General features: G+C 39.8%; 1 protein-coding gene across 1 annotated transcript in view; it reads right to left on the bottom strand.

The window, feature by feature from the left end:
* STK32B (serine/threonine kinase 32B) overlaps window positions 1–13,841 on the bottom strand; it is a gene marked incomplete at its 5' end in the record, with an annotated part of 56,266 nt that extends 42,425 nt beyond the window's left edge. The window contains one exon of the mRNA XM_010088112.1: window positions 13,668–13,841. Coding sequence (XP_010086414.1) covers window positions 13,668–13,841 — 174 coding nt within the window. The remainder of the gene's footprint in view (window positions 1–13,667) is intronic.
* Between the last annotated feature and the right edge of the window lie 1,200 nt (window positions 13,842–15,041).

Below are 15,041 nucleotides of genomic sequence, written 5' to 3'. Positions count from 1 at the left end.
TTCCGATTTACACAGGCAGAAATACATGTGTGAGACTAAATGAGAGAAGAAATTGATGGCATTTGTCTGCTGTCTAAAGATAAATCAGGAGAGCATTGTTACTGATAAACATATTTGGCTTTATCTTTTGTAAAAAGCTAGCATCAAATGTGTGGGTTTTTGCAGCAGCTGAAATTCATATAGCTGCTCCTTTGTTTTTCGCTGCATGAAATACAGAATAGATCTATTCAGATGTAGCACATCTCCAAGAGTTTGCTCAGCTTCTCATCCAAACTCAAAAAGAACATATACAGAATTCCAAACACACACGTGTGCTTAAGTCAGACACTGTTCATAGTATAATAGTTGCTGTATAATATCCCTAAAAGTTGCCTTAAAAGCCCTACCAATTTCTATACATGAAGGTTCATCAGACTCCTGTTAGAACAGCAGTATCCACAATAATAATGTCACATTTTTTAACAACTGTTTCCTTCATCCATACCAAAATGCAATTAATTACAGCCAACATGGATGGCAATTAAAACACAGTACAGCATGGTGGGCTTCATGTGCAGACCAAGGAAGATGACAGCAACTTCCAAAGTTTTCAGGTTTTCAGCAAGTGCCTGGGCAGTTATCCCTTCAATGCAGCAGTGAAGCTTCCCATTAAGCACATTTTCTGCTGATCCAAGTCTGAGCAGTACCGTGCAGTGGGGAGAAGGGCTGTAGACCAGCAAGCAGAAAACAGCCAGATGATGCTGTCTTGTTTACTCCCATCTGAAACCCCAAATGCTAGCATAAATGTCAGATTCTCTACCACCCTCGCCACTGACATCATTTCCTGCTGGGTCATTCCCATGGCATAAGAACCGTGAGTATAAGTTTTTGTGCCTTTATTCCTCAGATTGACCATCTCAGATCCTGTGAAATACACAACCAGGACACATCGCAGAGAGGTGGCTGAATATGTTGCACAGTCAAGTGAACCTTGATGTCTTGCATATGCTTGCCCTTCTGGGTGGGTTTATAGATTTAATATGTGTAAAAGTGAGCTGCAGTAGACCAGACTTGGAGGTGCAGAGCCTATGCTTGAAAAGAAAATTGTATTTGGTAAATTATTAAAAAACCTGACCTGCTACAACCTGAAATGTCAGTAGAGCTGGCAGGTCTTGTTGCAAAATCTACTAACAGATGGATTAATTATTGGAAACTGAGGGGAAAATATCTGATTTTATGATGCATTTGCTCCCTCCAACCAATCTTTAATGTTTTGAACATAAATCTCACAACACTTGTCTACCTCCAGCCACCCCTAACCTGAAAAGGAATGTAATAAATTACTTCTGAGAATAACTTCGGGTATTTTTAAGAAAGAACATTTACAAAGAAACTCCCAGAGCAATAAATATATGTATTCCTGGAGATTGCCGTTTAAGATAGACGAGACTTGACAGGATACATTTGACCCCAACCACAATGCATATTCCGCTGCACCACCTTTTTCAAGAAGTTTCCCTATGCTAAGAGATGTCAACAACATATTGCTCGGAATCAAACACCCAAGTATTCCTACTCCTCTTGATGAACCTGGATAAGGAATGAAAGATTGGCAATATTACTTGATTCCACAGAGTGTAGTAGCAACATCCTGGTTAAGACTATTAGGAAAGAATACATGACTGGTGAAGGTGTTTTCAGACCAGTCTCTGTGCAGAGAAACCGCCGTTACAGTAACTACTTGCACTGAAATCATTAAAAGGATTATTCTTGCTACTTATTCTACTGAAAATAGAGATGGGGGTCAGCTCTTGGATTAAGACACTTGGATTAGGTTCTACTATGAATTAGGTGTGTATATTCCCATTCATAGCTAGTGGATGTATGAACAATATGGTCACTGGGGTGTAAAGAGCCATTCAGATGACTAAATTCCTATTTTTGGATGAGCTGAATAACTTTTTAGATTCTGTTGGCTGTGTTGACTAGGTATCCACTTGCTTGGACAGCCAACTTAAAAAAAGAAAAAAAAAACAGAAGCCTGCCCTTAGATCTTGCTAAACTGTGGAATAAGTTTTTAAAAACATAAGAAACATTTTGCAGGCTGTGTGGAATTACAAAAACAACCGGGGATGTTCTCAAGTCAAATTATTGTAATGAGTTATCACAGAAGTGCAGGCAGGTATTTAAGCCTCTTGCAGGAGTCACGCTTCTGGCACTCATTGTCTTGTTTGACGTCACTTCACACCACGAAAAACGCAATCCTTCATGTATGATGAATTGTTCTGTAGTTAAAATAGCTTGCACACTTAAGAATTTTTTTAGTTGGTACCATCAAATAAAACATCCTGCTCATTTGTGGCATGAAAGCCTCTGAGGCTCTTTATGGTCATCTAGCCAGGTGAAGTTAAGAAGGGGATGTCTGAGGAAGGATCCCAGGGGTTCCCCGCTCTCCTCTAAACAGTGTTTATCCCAAGCCCAGCTGCCCATGGTACCCAGGGAACCTGACACTGCCACACAGAGCTGCTTTTGTACAAATGGAGCCACATTTCATCTCAGGGAGATAAGGTCTTGTCTGATGTAAGGAAACTAGTGACCAAGTATTTCTTAGGAGGGAAGAACAGGCAATGACTGAGCACCACCATTCTTCCCATTAACTAAAGAGTTACACTGGTTTGATGTATATGTTCAAAAATCTAGACAACTAAGGCTTAATAGTTCAATTTCTCAGCTTTAGATCTCATATGCTATTCCTTTTTGACACTGTATCTTCCAAAAGCAACCATTAAACAATAATGTTGGATAAGAGACTGTTGGCTGGAAACGGACATCCTTGCCTATATACTCATAATGCTCATTTTCAGCAGCAGACACACTCTGGGACTCAGGGAAATAAGCTGGTACTTTAATAAGTGTTCAGCTCTCTATACATATGTAAGTGCAGGTGTTTGCACTGGGGTCTGTCTGTAGAGCAGTTCTGTGGCTGAGGAGGTTTGCAGAAGAGAGTTGAAGGAGCACCATCAGGGAAAATTCTGCAGCATCTCAAATTAAGAGGCAAGCTGTGAATCTCTGCAGATTTTAAAGGCAGAACTCTAGATAACTAATACATTTAATTAGCATAAAAGCTGAGAAATGCAGCATTCTGGCAATGGGTTTTCCAGTCAGCAAGTCTTGCTAAGTGACTATATCAGTAATTGTTATTGATTATTGACAATAAGTAAATTGTCTATTTACTTGCATTCAAAATAGACCTCTGACACTCCTTGAGTAGACCTATTGATCTGATATTTTTAAAGAGGACCATACCTTAATTTTTGTATCAACCTGAGAGAGCAACATAGCAAATCCAATACTGCATTTCCCCACACCAGCACCTTTTCTAGGAATACACAGAGAGATTAATTTTTATGCCAGTGTATTAATTCCTATCTGCAGAACTCTGAGCAAGGTTTTTCACAGTTGGTGAGTAAAGCTGTTTGACCCTGACAATGACCAAGAGAGACACATTCAAAACCACTAAGCCTTTCAGTAAGCCTTACCCCTCTGACCCAGAATTCATACACTGTCATCGAACCCCTATTTCCCCTGTTACTGCACCCCCACACACACACACTTCATGGTGCCTCTCTCCCATGTTCTCCACTCTCTGCAGTCACTCCTGACTGTGACTTTCAGGGGCTGCTCCTCTCCGCAGCAGCTTTCCCTTGCTCAACACCCCACACCACACCCTGCACTCTCTGGTCTCTTCAGCCCTCCTAGTGTCCCTCTGGGCATCTTTTCTGCACTTTATGCAAAGAGATGATGTACTTATTCTTCTTGGTACCCTCAGGTCCATCTATCTTACCACCAATTTCTTTTTTTCTTGCTACTGGCTCTCCAAGGTGTCACTGCTCAGCTGGCCGAAAAACCAGCCACTTTCACTGCATGTCAGACTGTGAACACACGGGCCAGACATTCAGAGCTCAGTGTAAGACTGTCCAACCAGATTGTTTTTCTGACACTGTTAAAAAATTGATACCTTCTGTGCTCCTGTTTTTCTGGTAGTGTTTTTTTACCATTTATGAAGTCTTTTATCATTCTAGTTTCATTGCACATCATTTGACATTAAATGATAACAACTATAGAGAAAGATGAGATTTTAAAGAGTGTTGGTTTTTAATAAAAACTAACAAAGTTTGAGAGCTCAGTAAAGGGAGAGAAAAATACTGTTTGAACCTCAAAATGCTTGCAATCTGAATGAAACCTGACTAGAGACTAGAGACAGTCTCTGTGTATAGAAAGAGGGCCTACACTTTTATCATAGAAACTCACATTTATCTTAAGCTACCTGTACTCCTAATTAAACCTCCAAATGTTAAAAAAAAAAAGTGTGAAGTGTGAGATAAGAATATTGTTGAAATAAACTGGGAGACTATAAAATTACTAGATACGGAATAGTCACTGTGAAACAGAAAGAAAAAAAGAGAAGCTCAAGCTTTGTATTGTTTTTATCACTAGACTAGAAAGCAACTCTTCTACATCCTGCATTCAGAACAGCACCAAAGTTTCACGTGTATAGCAAGATAAACAGATAAATGACTGAATAAAAACTAATAGCCACTGGAGAAAGGTTATTTCTCATTCACGTTAGCTTGACTGTAAAGATGATTTTGATCATCAGTATAAAGAATGACCAAATTCACCAGAATTTAAGTTAATAAGCTTTGGGTCATTGAAAGTGTACTGTCTACCAAGTGCTGTTCCCACCTTGCAAGGTTCCAGTTTGGTGCTGTATCTTAAGGTCTTCTCTGCCAACAGCAGTTCTGAATGTGCAAGAGCACCACAACTGCTGAATCACAGGCTTGCCTTGTCTCTGCTGCAGGAAAGTGCACTCATCCACCCTGGGTCAGTAGGAAATTCCCCCGAGGATGAGTTTAAGCTGTGCATGCATGTGGGGAGAAGTGGAGGCTCACAGGTAGGACTGCAATACAGCATCAAAGCTTTGAGCTGCTGGTCTTTCTCATCTATAAAACTCATCCAGGGGAGTTGGGATGGGAGTTCCGAGCATATAGATATGTTGGAAAGTAACCTTGAGGGAATGCCCTGAGGAGCTCCCGAAAAAGGATATAGAGAATAAATGCAAGAGAAAAAAACTCAAGGAGGCAACTTCAGCAGAACAAAACTCATTATAATCTGTATCTTAATTACAGTCCCTGCCTACCAGATGATTTGTTTTGAAAGATGAAACTCTTGTCAGATGATCAGTGTTACAACTCCCACTCTTTCTCATCCCTCCATATATCTGCTAAGTCAAAATTTGTACAAAGCAGACCACATCTCACCCGAAATATCAAAGCTGTACTGAAAGCTGCAATATCCTTTAATGAAATGCTTTCTACCACACCACAGACAATCTGCTCAGTTCCTGAGATATAAAAGGCTGCTGCAGTCCTGAGGAAACAATTTAAATGTGCACTTTTTTCCTTAAGTCTTTGTTATTTTGCCACATATTAAAACAAAGCTTACACTGTAAGGAAATCTCCAAGGGAATGATAGAACACTTTATGTATGTGTTGCTCATCCAAGCTGAAAAAATGTTGCAACCATTAAAGCAGAAAGAGGAGAAAGAAGCAATTGTCCATATGCTGCTATTGGTTTACACTTTGCTCAGCCTGAAGTTTAGTCTTTTTCCATATTGCCTCTCTTCATCTACATACCTTAATCAAACATTTTAAATTTCTTCACTGACTACAGGCAAAAAAATGACTCAAGCACATTGCATGCAAATCTGCCACTTCAGTGGAGAGAATATGGCTGTCATGACGTTGGGAAATTTCCAAGATGCAAACGTGTCAGAATACTTTTAATATAACATTAACACCAAAGCTTTGGAAAAAATATCAATATTGTATCAGAGTGGTTTAGCTCTTGTTCTCTCCCCTGATGGTTATGACTTCGCTTCATTGCTAATGTGGTCTTGCTGGTGAGAGGTGCTTTTGTTCAGCCTCCCCTCTGCTCCCAGCTGGCACAGGGAGGTCAGGGCAGCAGCACCCCCCTGGGATAGCAGGTGGGAGGTGGAGGGTCATAAAACCAGGGTAAACCAGGCAGTGCCATATGAGGCAGGCAATTAATGCTGTGGATACTGTTATGCCTATCTAGGAGTGCCTAATCATTTTATTTGCTTATTCAGAATTATTTAAAGGTAGTTATTAATACTCTTGATTATTATATTTAGAATTACAATATTAACATGCTATTAGTATGATGGTCTTTGCTGGTATACACAAGTTGGGAGCAGATGCCTATACTAAAATCACTTGAAGCTTTAAAGCAATACCAAGAAATTTGTAACGGATTTCTGTGAAAGAAAGGCAGCTCTGATAACACTCACACTGCACTGGACACAAAGAAACCACCTGTATACTAAAGCAGACAGCTAGCATAAACCAGATCTGATTTGCAGATGGAGACCTGAGATAGTCTTGAATATAGAGCTCTGCTTCAATTTTGTCAGCATCTTCTGCTTCAGCGTCTGAATCTCTGAAAATAATTCATGATCAAAATTTTAATTCTCAGGAGTGGGGGAAGGAAGGAAACCATTTAATTTCATTATCCATCACTAGGGTGCTAAACTGTGGAGATGAGGGACGTGTAGTATTTTAGTACATATCACGTGCCCTGAAGACAACTTGTGTTAGACTTCTCTTCCTGAAAGGTAGGTAAATGTAAAGGGATTTTTAAAGAAAAACAGAAGGAGTGGAAAACCAGTAACACAGACAGGTGACAGCAGCTGATTTAAGTGGGTGTGTACTCTGCAGGAAGTAGAAGCAATTCACAGGAAAGTCATTATAACCCCAGAACAAATGTAAAGATGGACTTTAAGCCCTCTGGAAGCCAGACATAGATGAAAAAGCCAAACCAGTGATATTCTCACTGCCACAGTAACTGGAAAGTGGGAAACACAGACCATAGAACTGGCAAACTGGTGTATAATATCTACATGGAGCTTTATACGCTCCCTTTGAGCACACTTCCCAGAAAAGAGTGTGCTGAGCCAAGACATGAGTGGACCTACTGGTATCTCCAGAATGCTAGCTATCACACTCACTGCAGCAGCAAGCTCTCTGGCAAGGTAATTCCCTAGAAGCTTTCTGTTGCCCATTTTCAAAAAGATTTGTGCCTCCTGATGCAACAGAGAGCCTGAATTTGCCTGGGTCTCAGTTTCTCTACACTGTGTCCTCTTCCCATGTATTTAGCCGTGAACAGCCTGAAGTGATGATTCCCTCTATGGAAATGCTCTCTTTTGCTCCAAAAGAGCTGTTTTTTTGGGTAATGAGGAGTACATAGCTACAACTAGTAGGAGCAAGTCAGACACATATAAATCCACAATACCCTAGTGAAGGTATTGTGATTTCAGAGTTTTACAAAAACCAAGATTTCTCATGTTTATTTTCTTGGTTGTAGCTAAGTGACAGTGAGGTGAGGAAGGATTCAGGAAAACCTTTAAATCAGTGTGCAAAAGCTATAATTCAGATAAAATTGTTTGAAAATTCTTCCTAGTTGCATTATAGAAGAATTAGTAAGATATAATGTTTTTTTCTTGATGCATGCCGTACACTTTTCTATGTCTAGATCATATCTACACTCGTCTGAGTGTCTGTTTTTAAACAGAAAAGCAAGCAAGAAAAGCAGAAAAGCAAGTAAGAAAAAAACCAGCTACAATCACAGAACTAATTTTTTTTTTTGGTGAAGGACACTTGCTCTCTAGAGGTGTATACAGCACAAACAAACACTTATGATGAGCTGAATTTAGGTTATCTTTTGTCACTGAAATTTTGTCACCTAATGCAAGACAGTTGGCCAAGCTCAGACTAGAGTTCTTTCCTCTCCTAACATTGACTGAACACCTGAATTTTAAATGATGCAGGGCTTGTGAGTTGAGTTTTCCCTGGCCAAATGAAATATTTAACATAAGCACAATTTTACAACTTTGCATTAATGAGAAGAAGGAGGGTGAAAGAAAGGGCCAAGGGGCAACTTCATCCACTCGCTTGAAAATTAAGGAACCAGGCAATCCCCTGCTGTCTGCAACGGGGATCCCTCAGCAATGGGGTACGAAAGGAGTGAGAGTGTGGTGGGTGTCTTCTGGTGTTTCACTTGACTGATGAAGGAAGAGCACACTACACCCATGATAAAAGACTGTATCAGTGCCAGAGGCAGGGCTGGAGCACCAGGTGGGGCATCACACATCTCAGAGTGTTCCCTGAGTCTCTTCCCCAATACAGGCAGTTTCACTTCATTAGCAATCTAGTCTCTGGATACTGAAATCTCAGTGTGTTTCCAAACCAACTTCATTTATTTGCAGTATGTCATCTGGTATATCAAAGAACATTTTCTTTTACTGTTGCCAAACAGAAGTAAAATTAATTTGTTCTTGTAGGTAGAGAACTCTGTTCAAAAGTTGAAAGGCTTGTTCTCTGCATATTCACATCTCGTGATATCTAATTATTTTTTTAAGGACACAACTGAAATTTAAATACCTTTTGTGCCAAGAACTCAACCTCTTTTTGATCAATGCTGATTCGTAAGCATTCATCAGCTTTCCGTGCTTTGTAGTTTGCATGGTGTTTCTTTTTTGGCTGGTTTTGATGTGTTTTCTAATTTGCTTCTCTTACATAACTCATTGCTCAGTTTCTGCAATTTGTCCTTGGAAAGAATGTGGGCTTGCACTTGTTTAAAGAACATAATACAATGACATGGAAGAGACATAGGAAGACAAATTAAGGAAATTCAATGGACAGGCCTCTTGACCTGTCATCTTCTTTGGCAGTGCTTTTGAATAGTAGTCATATTATGGGGGTTTTTTTCCTGTTTCATCTACTTCAGACTCTACTTCATTTTCTTCTTCATCTGCACATGCTTACCAGCAAGAAAAAGACTATTAGTATGAGCTGAAATCCATAAAGAACTGTGTCCTTTTAATATGTCCTGGTAAATCTCAGGTTGGCACCATTCTGCCTGTGACATCTGTGAAAAACAACAAAGGGAAAATTCTCCATTTTCAAATACTTTCCAAACATAGTTACTGCTTCCATACTAAATGGACAGTGTTATGAAGAGAACATTTTAAATTAGAGTTTGTGTTTTTGGTGTGTGGTGTCACAAGTAAGAATGGGAAGGCCAATTTTAAAGAAGAATCTAATCATTTAGACATATTATTTCACCAGAGTGCTGGACACCTTGAAAGGCTCAACAGTAAGGAACAAACGGGCATTTCCTGCACCATAGCCCAGCCTAGCAGTGCTAATCGAAGAGTACATCTTACTTAGCTGGTAGCAGCAAGACATCATTGCTCTGCAGTGGTTCAGCTGGCAGAGGAAAATGTGATTCTCGATTTGTCACTGTTTTCCATTGGTTTTCCCCTACCCTGCACTGCTGCTGAGTAGCTGTTCAGAGCTGGAGTAGCTCCTGGTGCTGTTCTCCACTGGAAGCAGAACTTGCTGGATTAGAAAACAGAGTGGTGATCACAGGAGCCACACCACACAGACCTGCCAAGCCAGACTGACTCCAATCATGATGTGCTTCAACCAAAAATGTGTACGTATGCTTAGATATGTACACATACACACACACAAATGGTTTTGCATTTAAAAACCTGCTGAAGTAACAAAGCCCTGGGTACGTAGATCAAACAGCTAGTCCAGTATCATAAAATTGTGCTGGAAGGTTACTGCAATTTCCTTTTTAGACATCTGCCACATCCAGCCTCCTTTCTGAGCAGATGAAAACTGACGGAGCCAACAATGATGAGAAGTTGTAAGGGCAATGCAGTTAACACTTGCCCCCTTAGAAAGAGAAAATGTGATTTTTATGAGCACAAGCATGTTACTTGGGCAGCAGCTGCAGCACTGCAGGGCCAGCACTGCTCTGAGCCAAGGCTCTAGCTGCAAGAGCATCCTGGGAGAGACAGCACTGGTGCTACTGCTGGAAGAACTGGCTGAATGAAAATGGGCAGCCTCCTTTGGTGAGGAAGCAGGTGGTTTTATTGAAATGTATGAACAGAAACATTTATGAAAGAAGGAGGTTGAGTTACTCATGGCCAAAATAAGTTTATTCAGCCTTTGATGGGAAAACTTTTGTCCAACACATTATTCACTGGTATTATACAAGCAGCACTGGAAAGAATGTTTAGTCATACTGTCTTAAAACGGCGGAATGACGGATTTGATCCAACATTTGAGAATGAATGAGACCATGTGAATTGTCAGAAGCCTTTCTGTGTGTACTGGATCTGAAGGTCTATAACAAACACCACTCATCCAGCTTTCAAAGAATGATTTTTTTCATTTAAGAAATGTGGATAAAATATTATTACACCAAGGCTGTGAAGAAATAAGTTTTTGTGATGTAGCTTATACCTGTGACCAGCAATTTAAAGACATCTCAATATTAAGTTAGCTGTTGTGCAAGTGAAAAATTTTCCTAGAATAGTCTTCAAATCACAGCTTGAAACTTATAGATTTTCTTTTTAAAATTCTTATAATTCTGTCTGAACATCTATGTCAATGCAAACTTTTACAATAGAGCTGCGAGAAACACAGGGCAACATTTATTAATGTGCCATAGTAAATAAATTCACTATTGCAGAATTATGTGTGACAAATATGAAACTTATATACATGGATGTAATTAATAAAAATTACAAGTTTCATAAACATACCAGAACAGTAGTGGTTTTTACACTATTTATCATTAAAGTTGTCCCTGCAGAAACAATGTTGTTGAAAGTACACAACACTAACCACACCAGCAAATACAGACACATTGCAGGGCATCTCCAGAGGGAACTGGCATAGCACTCATGTGAACACTTCTACATCCATTCACACATGCCTGGTAATCCCTGTCCCCTTCATTACCACTTGCTTTTATAGCAAACTCCTGGGGTTGCAGGTTAATCTTGAAAAAAAACCATTCTGTCATGTTGCCGGATGCAATAGTAATGGAAACCTGAACACATTTCATACACATCTGTAAATATTGAGGAGGAGTTAAGTTCCTGACTCACACATCATGTATTCAGCTCTTTATAATACTGTAATTTGAAAATCCACCTACCCAGTCTGATGAATCATTCAACTATTCTTTCTTTGTAGCCCAGACAAAATTTAGTAGGGGACTCTCTCAATGACTGTGACTCACTAACCCTTTTTTTCCCCCCTTTTGCTGCCAATGCACTCATTGAAAAATGAAAGATCTAATACAGTTTTGTAGGTTAGCGTGTGAATGCTGACTGGAAGCACTCTGTCACAATGATATTGCTGAGGTCTGCTACCACAAAGTATAAACACCAACCAGCTCACTGGTTTAATTTCTGATCAAGACTGTGTTTGACACCATAATGTAATGGCTGACATCCTCACTGTGCATCACTGCTGGCTCAGCTCCTGAGCCAAGTTAAATCAGCATTGTGCTCTTGGTACCAGACATGCTACGGAGATTTATGGCAGCAGAAGCCCTGTCCCGCAGAGTGCTGTTCCAGGTGGTGGTAAGGTGGAAGGCAGAACGTGCTGGGACTCTTCTGGTTCAATAACATGTTCACTGGTGTGTGGATCATTTGGGATTTTACGATAATTGGTGGGAAGACGAGAGGCAAAAGGCTCCTCATGTCACAGCTGGGTGATCTGAGCAGTAAGCAGTGAAGTGGGAGAGCCATGTTCTGATCTCAGGTCTGCCAGATTCAAAATAAACATCTCTTCTGTAACACAGTGGAGTCCTGAACCAGATCCTTTATACCCTAAACAATAACCCCAGCTAACCAGCCAGTGAGACCTGCCACAGGCTAAGAAACAGGCATTTTGATGCATCTGGTTCTGTGAAAACTTTTGGTACAGAGTGGAAGCAGAAACCAAGCCCCAGAACTTGCCCCCAGATGGAGCCAACAACCAACTCCCAATCCCCATGCCTTCCCCTGCCTTGGTGCAAATCAACAAGTGTTGAAGACAGTGGTGTTACTCTACGCTACAACCAGTGCAAAAGAGAAAATTAAGGGAAATCAAGTGCTTACTAGTCATGATTAAATAGTACAGAGGAGAATGAAGTGTCTTGCCCAATTTCACAGTTGGACCATGTCAATGCAGACACTGTCACAAAAAAAAAAAAAAACAAAAAACCAAAAACAACCCAAAAAACTATAAACAACCACAATGACTTCAGTCCGGTCCCTCATTCTCTCAAGACATCTGTTACCTTTCACAGACTTTTCTGTGAGACATTTTTAAGTCACAAGCTTGTAGCAAAATACAAGTTTGGTTACAAACTGGATTATCTCATGAATGTTTTGACAGCATATTTGCATAAAATGTCTCATCATTAAAATGAGGGTGAGAAAAACACTCATCAATTTGTTTTTCACCAAGAACAATCCTTAAGGCGTGGAAACAAAGGTCAGACAAAATTCTGAGCGCTACTTTTAAAATATTAGCTGAAAGGAACGTATGCAAAATGTATGGAAATGTACTAAAATAATAATAGTGTGCTAAAGATACAAAATTCAGAAATTGCTTGCAACATTTGTGGGAGTTTAAGTTGCAAGCAAAACAATTGTTGCAATGTTCACTTGGATTTTGTCTTGCACAGTTGCAGTAATACAGAACACCCTTCTATCCCTGCAGCTCAGATCAGAGAGATTTAGTATGGATCCTCACTCTTCAGAAAGTCAGATCATACTTTTTATTGGTTCTTTATTGCAAAATCATGAGGCAGCTCTGGTAGGTAGATAGGATGAAAACTCTCAATGAATATATTTGGAAGAATTCATTTATACTGGACACTGAAAGATCTACGGCACAGCTTAGTTTAGTTTGGTCTCTGAAACGCACATCAAGCTTCAATAACACAAAAACCTAATTATTTATTTATTCAGACCACTGTAAATCAGGAAGAAATATCCTGAATTTAGCCTAAAAAGAGTAAAATAGAGGCTCAAGCCCATAATTTTATAATTTCGCAGTTGCTGTGTTAACATAAAAAGAGAAGTTACCCCTCTGCTTCAGTTGAATGCCAGATTGTTCAAGGAAAACAAACAGACCCTGATACTTCATACCTTTTTTGACATGAATACTGTGATTGCCAGCTGTAAGGCAGTAAAAATAACAGATTGTTGTCATCAAAGAAGTGCAAAAAGATGCACCATCTATCACTGCTCCAATTTATTTCTACTATTTCTCTTATTTCCCCACCTCTCTTCTTCCTTCTGACCTTCATGCAGATTCTGCAAGTAAACAAATTATTCTTTATTCTCAGCCTTTGGTTTTGTGACCTTTCCCTGATGTTGTTGTGTGAAGTTGTTGTACTGGATTACAATGTATTTGTGTTCAGGAACACTGGGACACTGGAGAACTAAAAATAAACTAAAAACAGCCAGGATGCTGTTATGGGTTGCACTTGATGTTTAAAGACCATAGTAGAAAACATACATGAGATCAGAACAAGAAAAGGGTAGTATGACAAGGATATAGGGCTACTGAATGGCTGAGGGCAGAAGGAAAACACTTAAAAATGCTTTTCAGAGTCAAATTCCACCCTTGGATAACAATGAAAACTTTCCAGAGGTCTTGAAAAAACATAACCATGTAATCAGATATGTGATAAAATTCCTCTGCTCTGCCAAAAGAAAGCAGCTCATCCCTCAAATGAATTTCACTCACCTGTGAATGATGTGGTATCTCTGCAAATAATCCAAGGAAAGCGCCAGCTCACAAATGTACAGCTTAACAGTTCCTTCGTTAAAGTGAACGTTCTGCTGCAAATGGTAACGCAGATCACCTCCGAGTAAGAGATCAACCACCATGAACATATCTTCTTCGTCTTGAAAGGAATACCTGGAAGACAAAGTTACAGCTGAGATCTCAGGGCTGCTGATGCAGCCCCAGCCGTGCTCTGGGGTAGCTCTCAGTAAGCAGATCTGTTCATGGCAAGTCCCTGATTTGCTCAAAAGGCGTGCACGGATCTCTCACTGCTGTGGTCCAGTCCTGCAACTGGACTTTGTTTGTGGTAGAACTCTCTGCATATTCAAGACAAGCAGAGCTCAAACTGCTGCTGCACCACTATCTTGTTTTAACCATAGATTAACGCCTGAATGTTGATAAAACTGTATTTAAAATACCTTTCATTTTTTTACATTTTGAAATAACCACTGGGTTGGCAAAATGGCTTACTGAATAGCAGCAAGACAATGAAAGGCCTTGAAACACACTTGGTGTTCACACATGAACAACTGTAGCTCAGTGCCTATGGAAAGTATCCTGGCAGCACAGGGAGCTGCTGTCCTGAGGGTATTTTCCAGATTCTATAAATATACACAATGTTCTATTAGCTGAGTATTTTCTACAGCTTGCAGTGTAGCTCAAAATTCAATAAGAAAAAACCTGTAATTTTACTGCCTAACAATACATATTTTTTCAGTCTGCAACTTGTATCTTACAAAATGACAGTCTTCGTGGTTACTGACTGAATTCTTCTGGACCCTTTCCCAGAACTGCCTGTTGAATACTCAGAGGACCAAATTCTGATCTGATTTAAATCCTGTAAATCCAAAAGTGTAGCCAACCAACGTAGAGTGTATATATAGTGTTTAAGCATGCAGGAATTTCCATGTGTTTCTACTTACCTTGGCTATGCTGCCATTGCTCCGTTTATTTCTGATCTGTGTAAACTGACAGAAACCCTCTGGTTTTCATTTCTGAATGCAACTGTCTAAGAAACAACATTTTAGATTTCCCAGATGGGGAATAGTGAATATCTTATTTCTAATACAAAATCACTCTTCTCTTAGAAATTGTTTTAGAATTAATTTTGATGTGAAGTCGTATTAGCTTATACCAGTTGTGGATGAACTGCTGAGAGCTGATCCACAATGATAGTGCCTCTTCCATCACCTTTTCTCCCATGAGATGTGTAATATATGTTGGCTACAGATATGATTCTGTTCTCCTGAACTACAAATATATGCTAAGGAAATGAAAAAGAGAGGATTTCCAGAAAATCTGTGCCCACCCTTCCCCCAAAGGCAGAAAAGCCTA

The sequence above is a fragment of the Pterocles gutturalis genome, unplaced genomic scaffold (genome assembly GCF_000699245.1).
Source record: "Pterocles gutturalis isolate BGI_N339 unplaced genomic scaffold, ASM69924v1 scaffold17571, whole genome shotgun sequence".
NCBI lineage: Eukaryota > Metazoa > Chordata > Aves > Pterocliformes > Pteroclidae > Pterocles > Pterocles gutturalis.
This window is presented reverse-complemented; position numbering and strand designations above follow the sequence as displayed.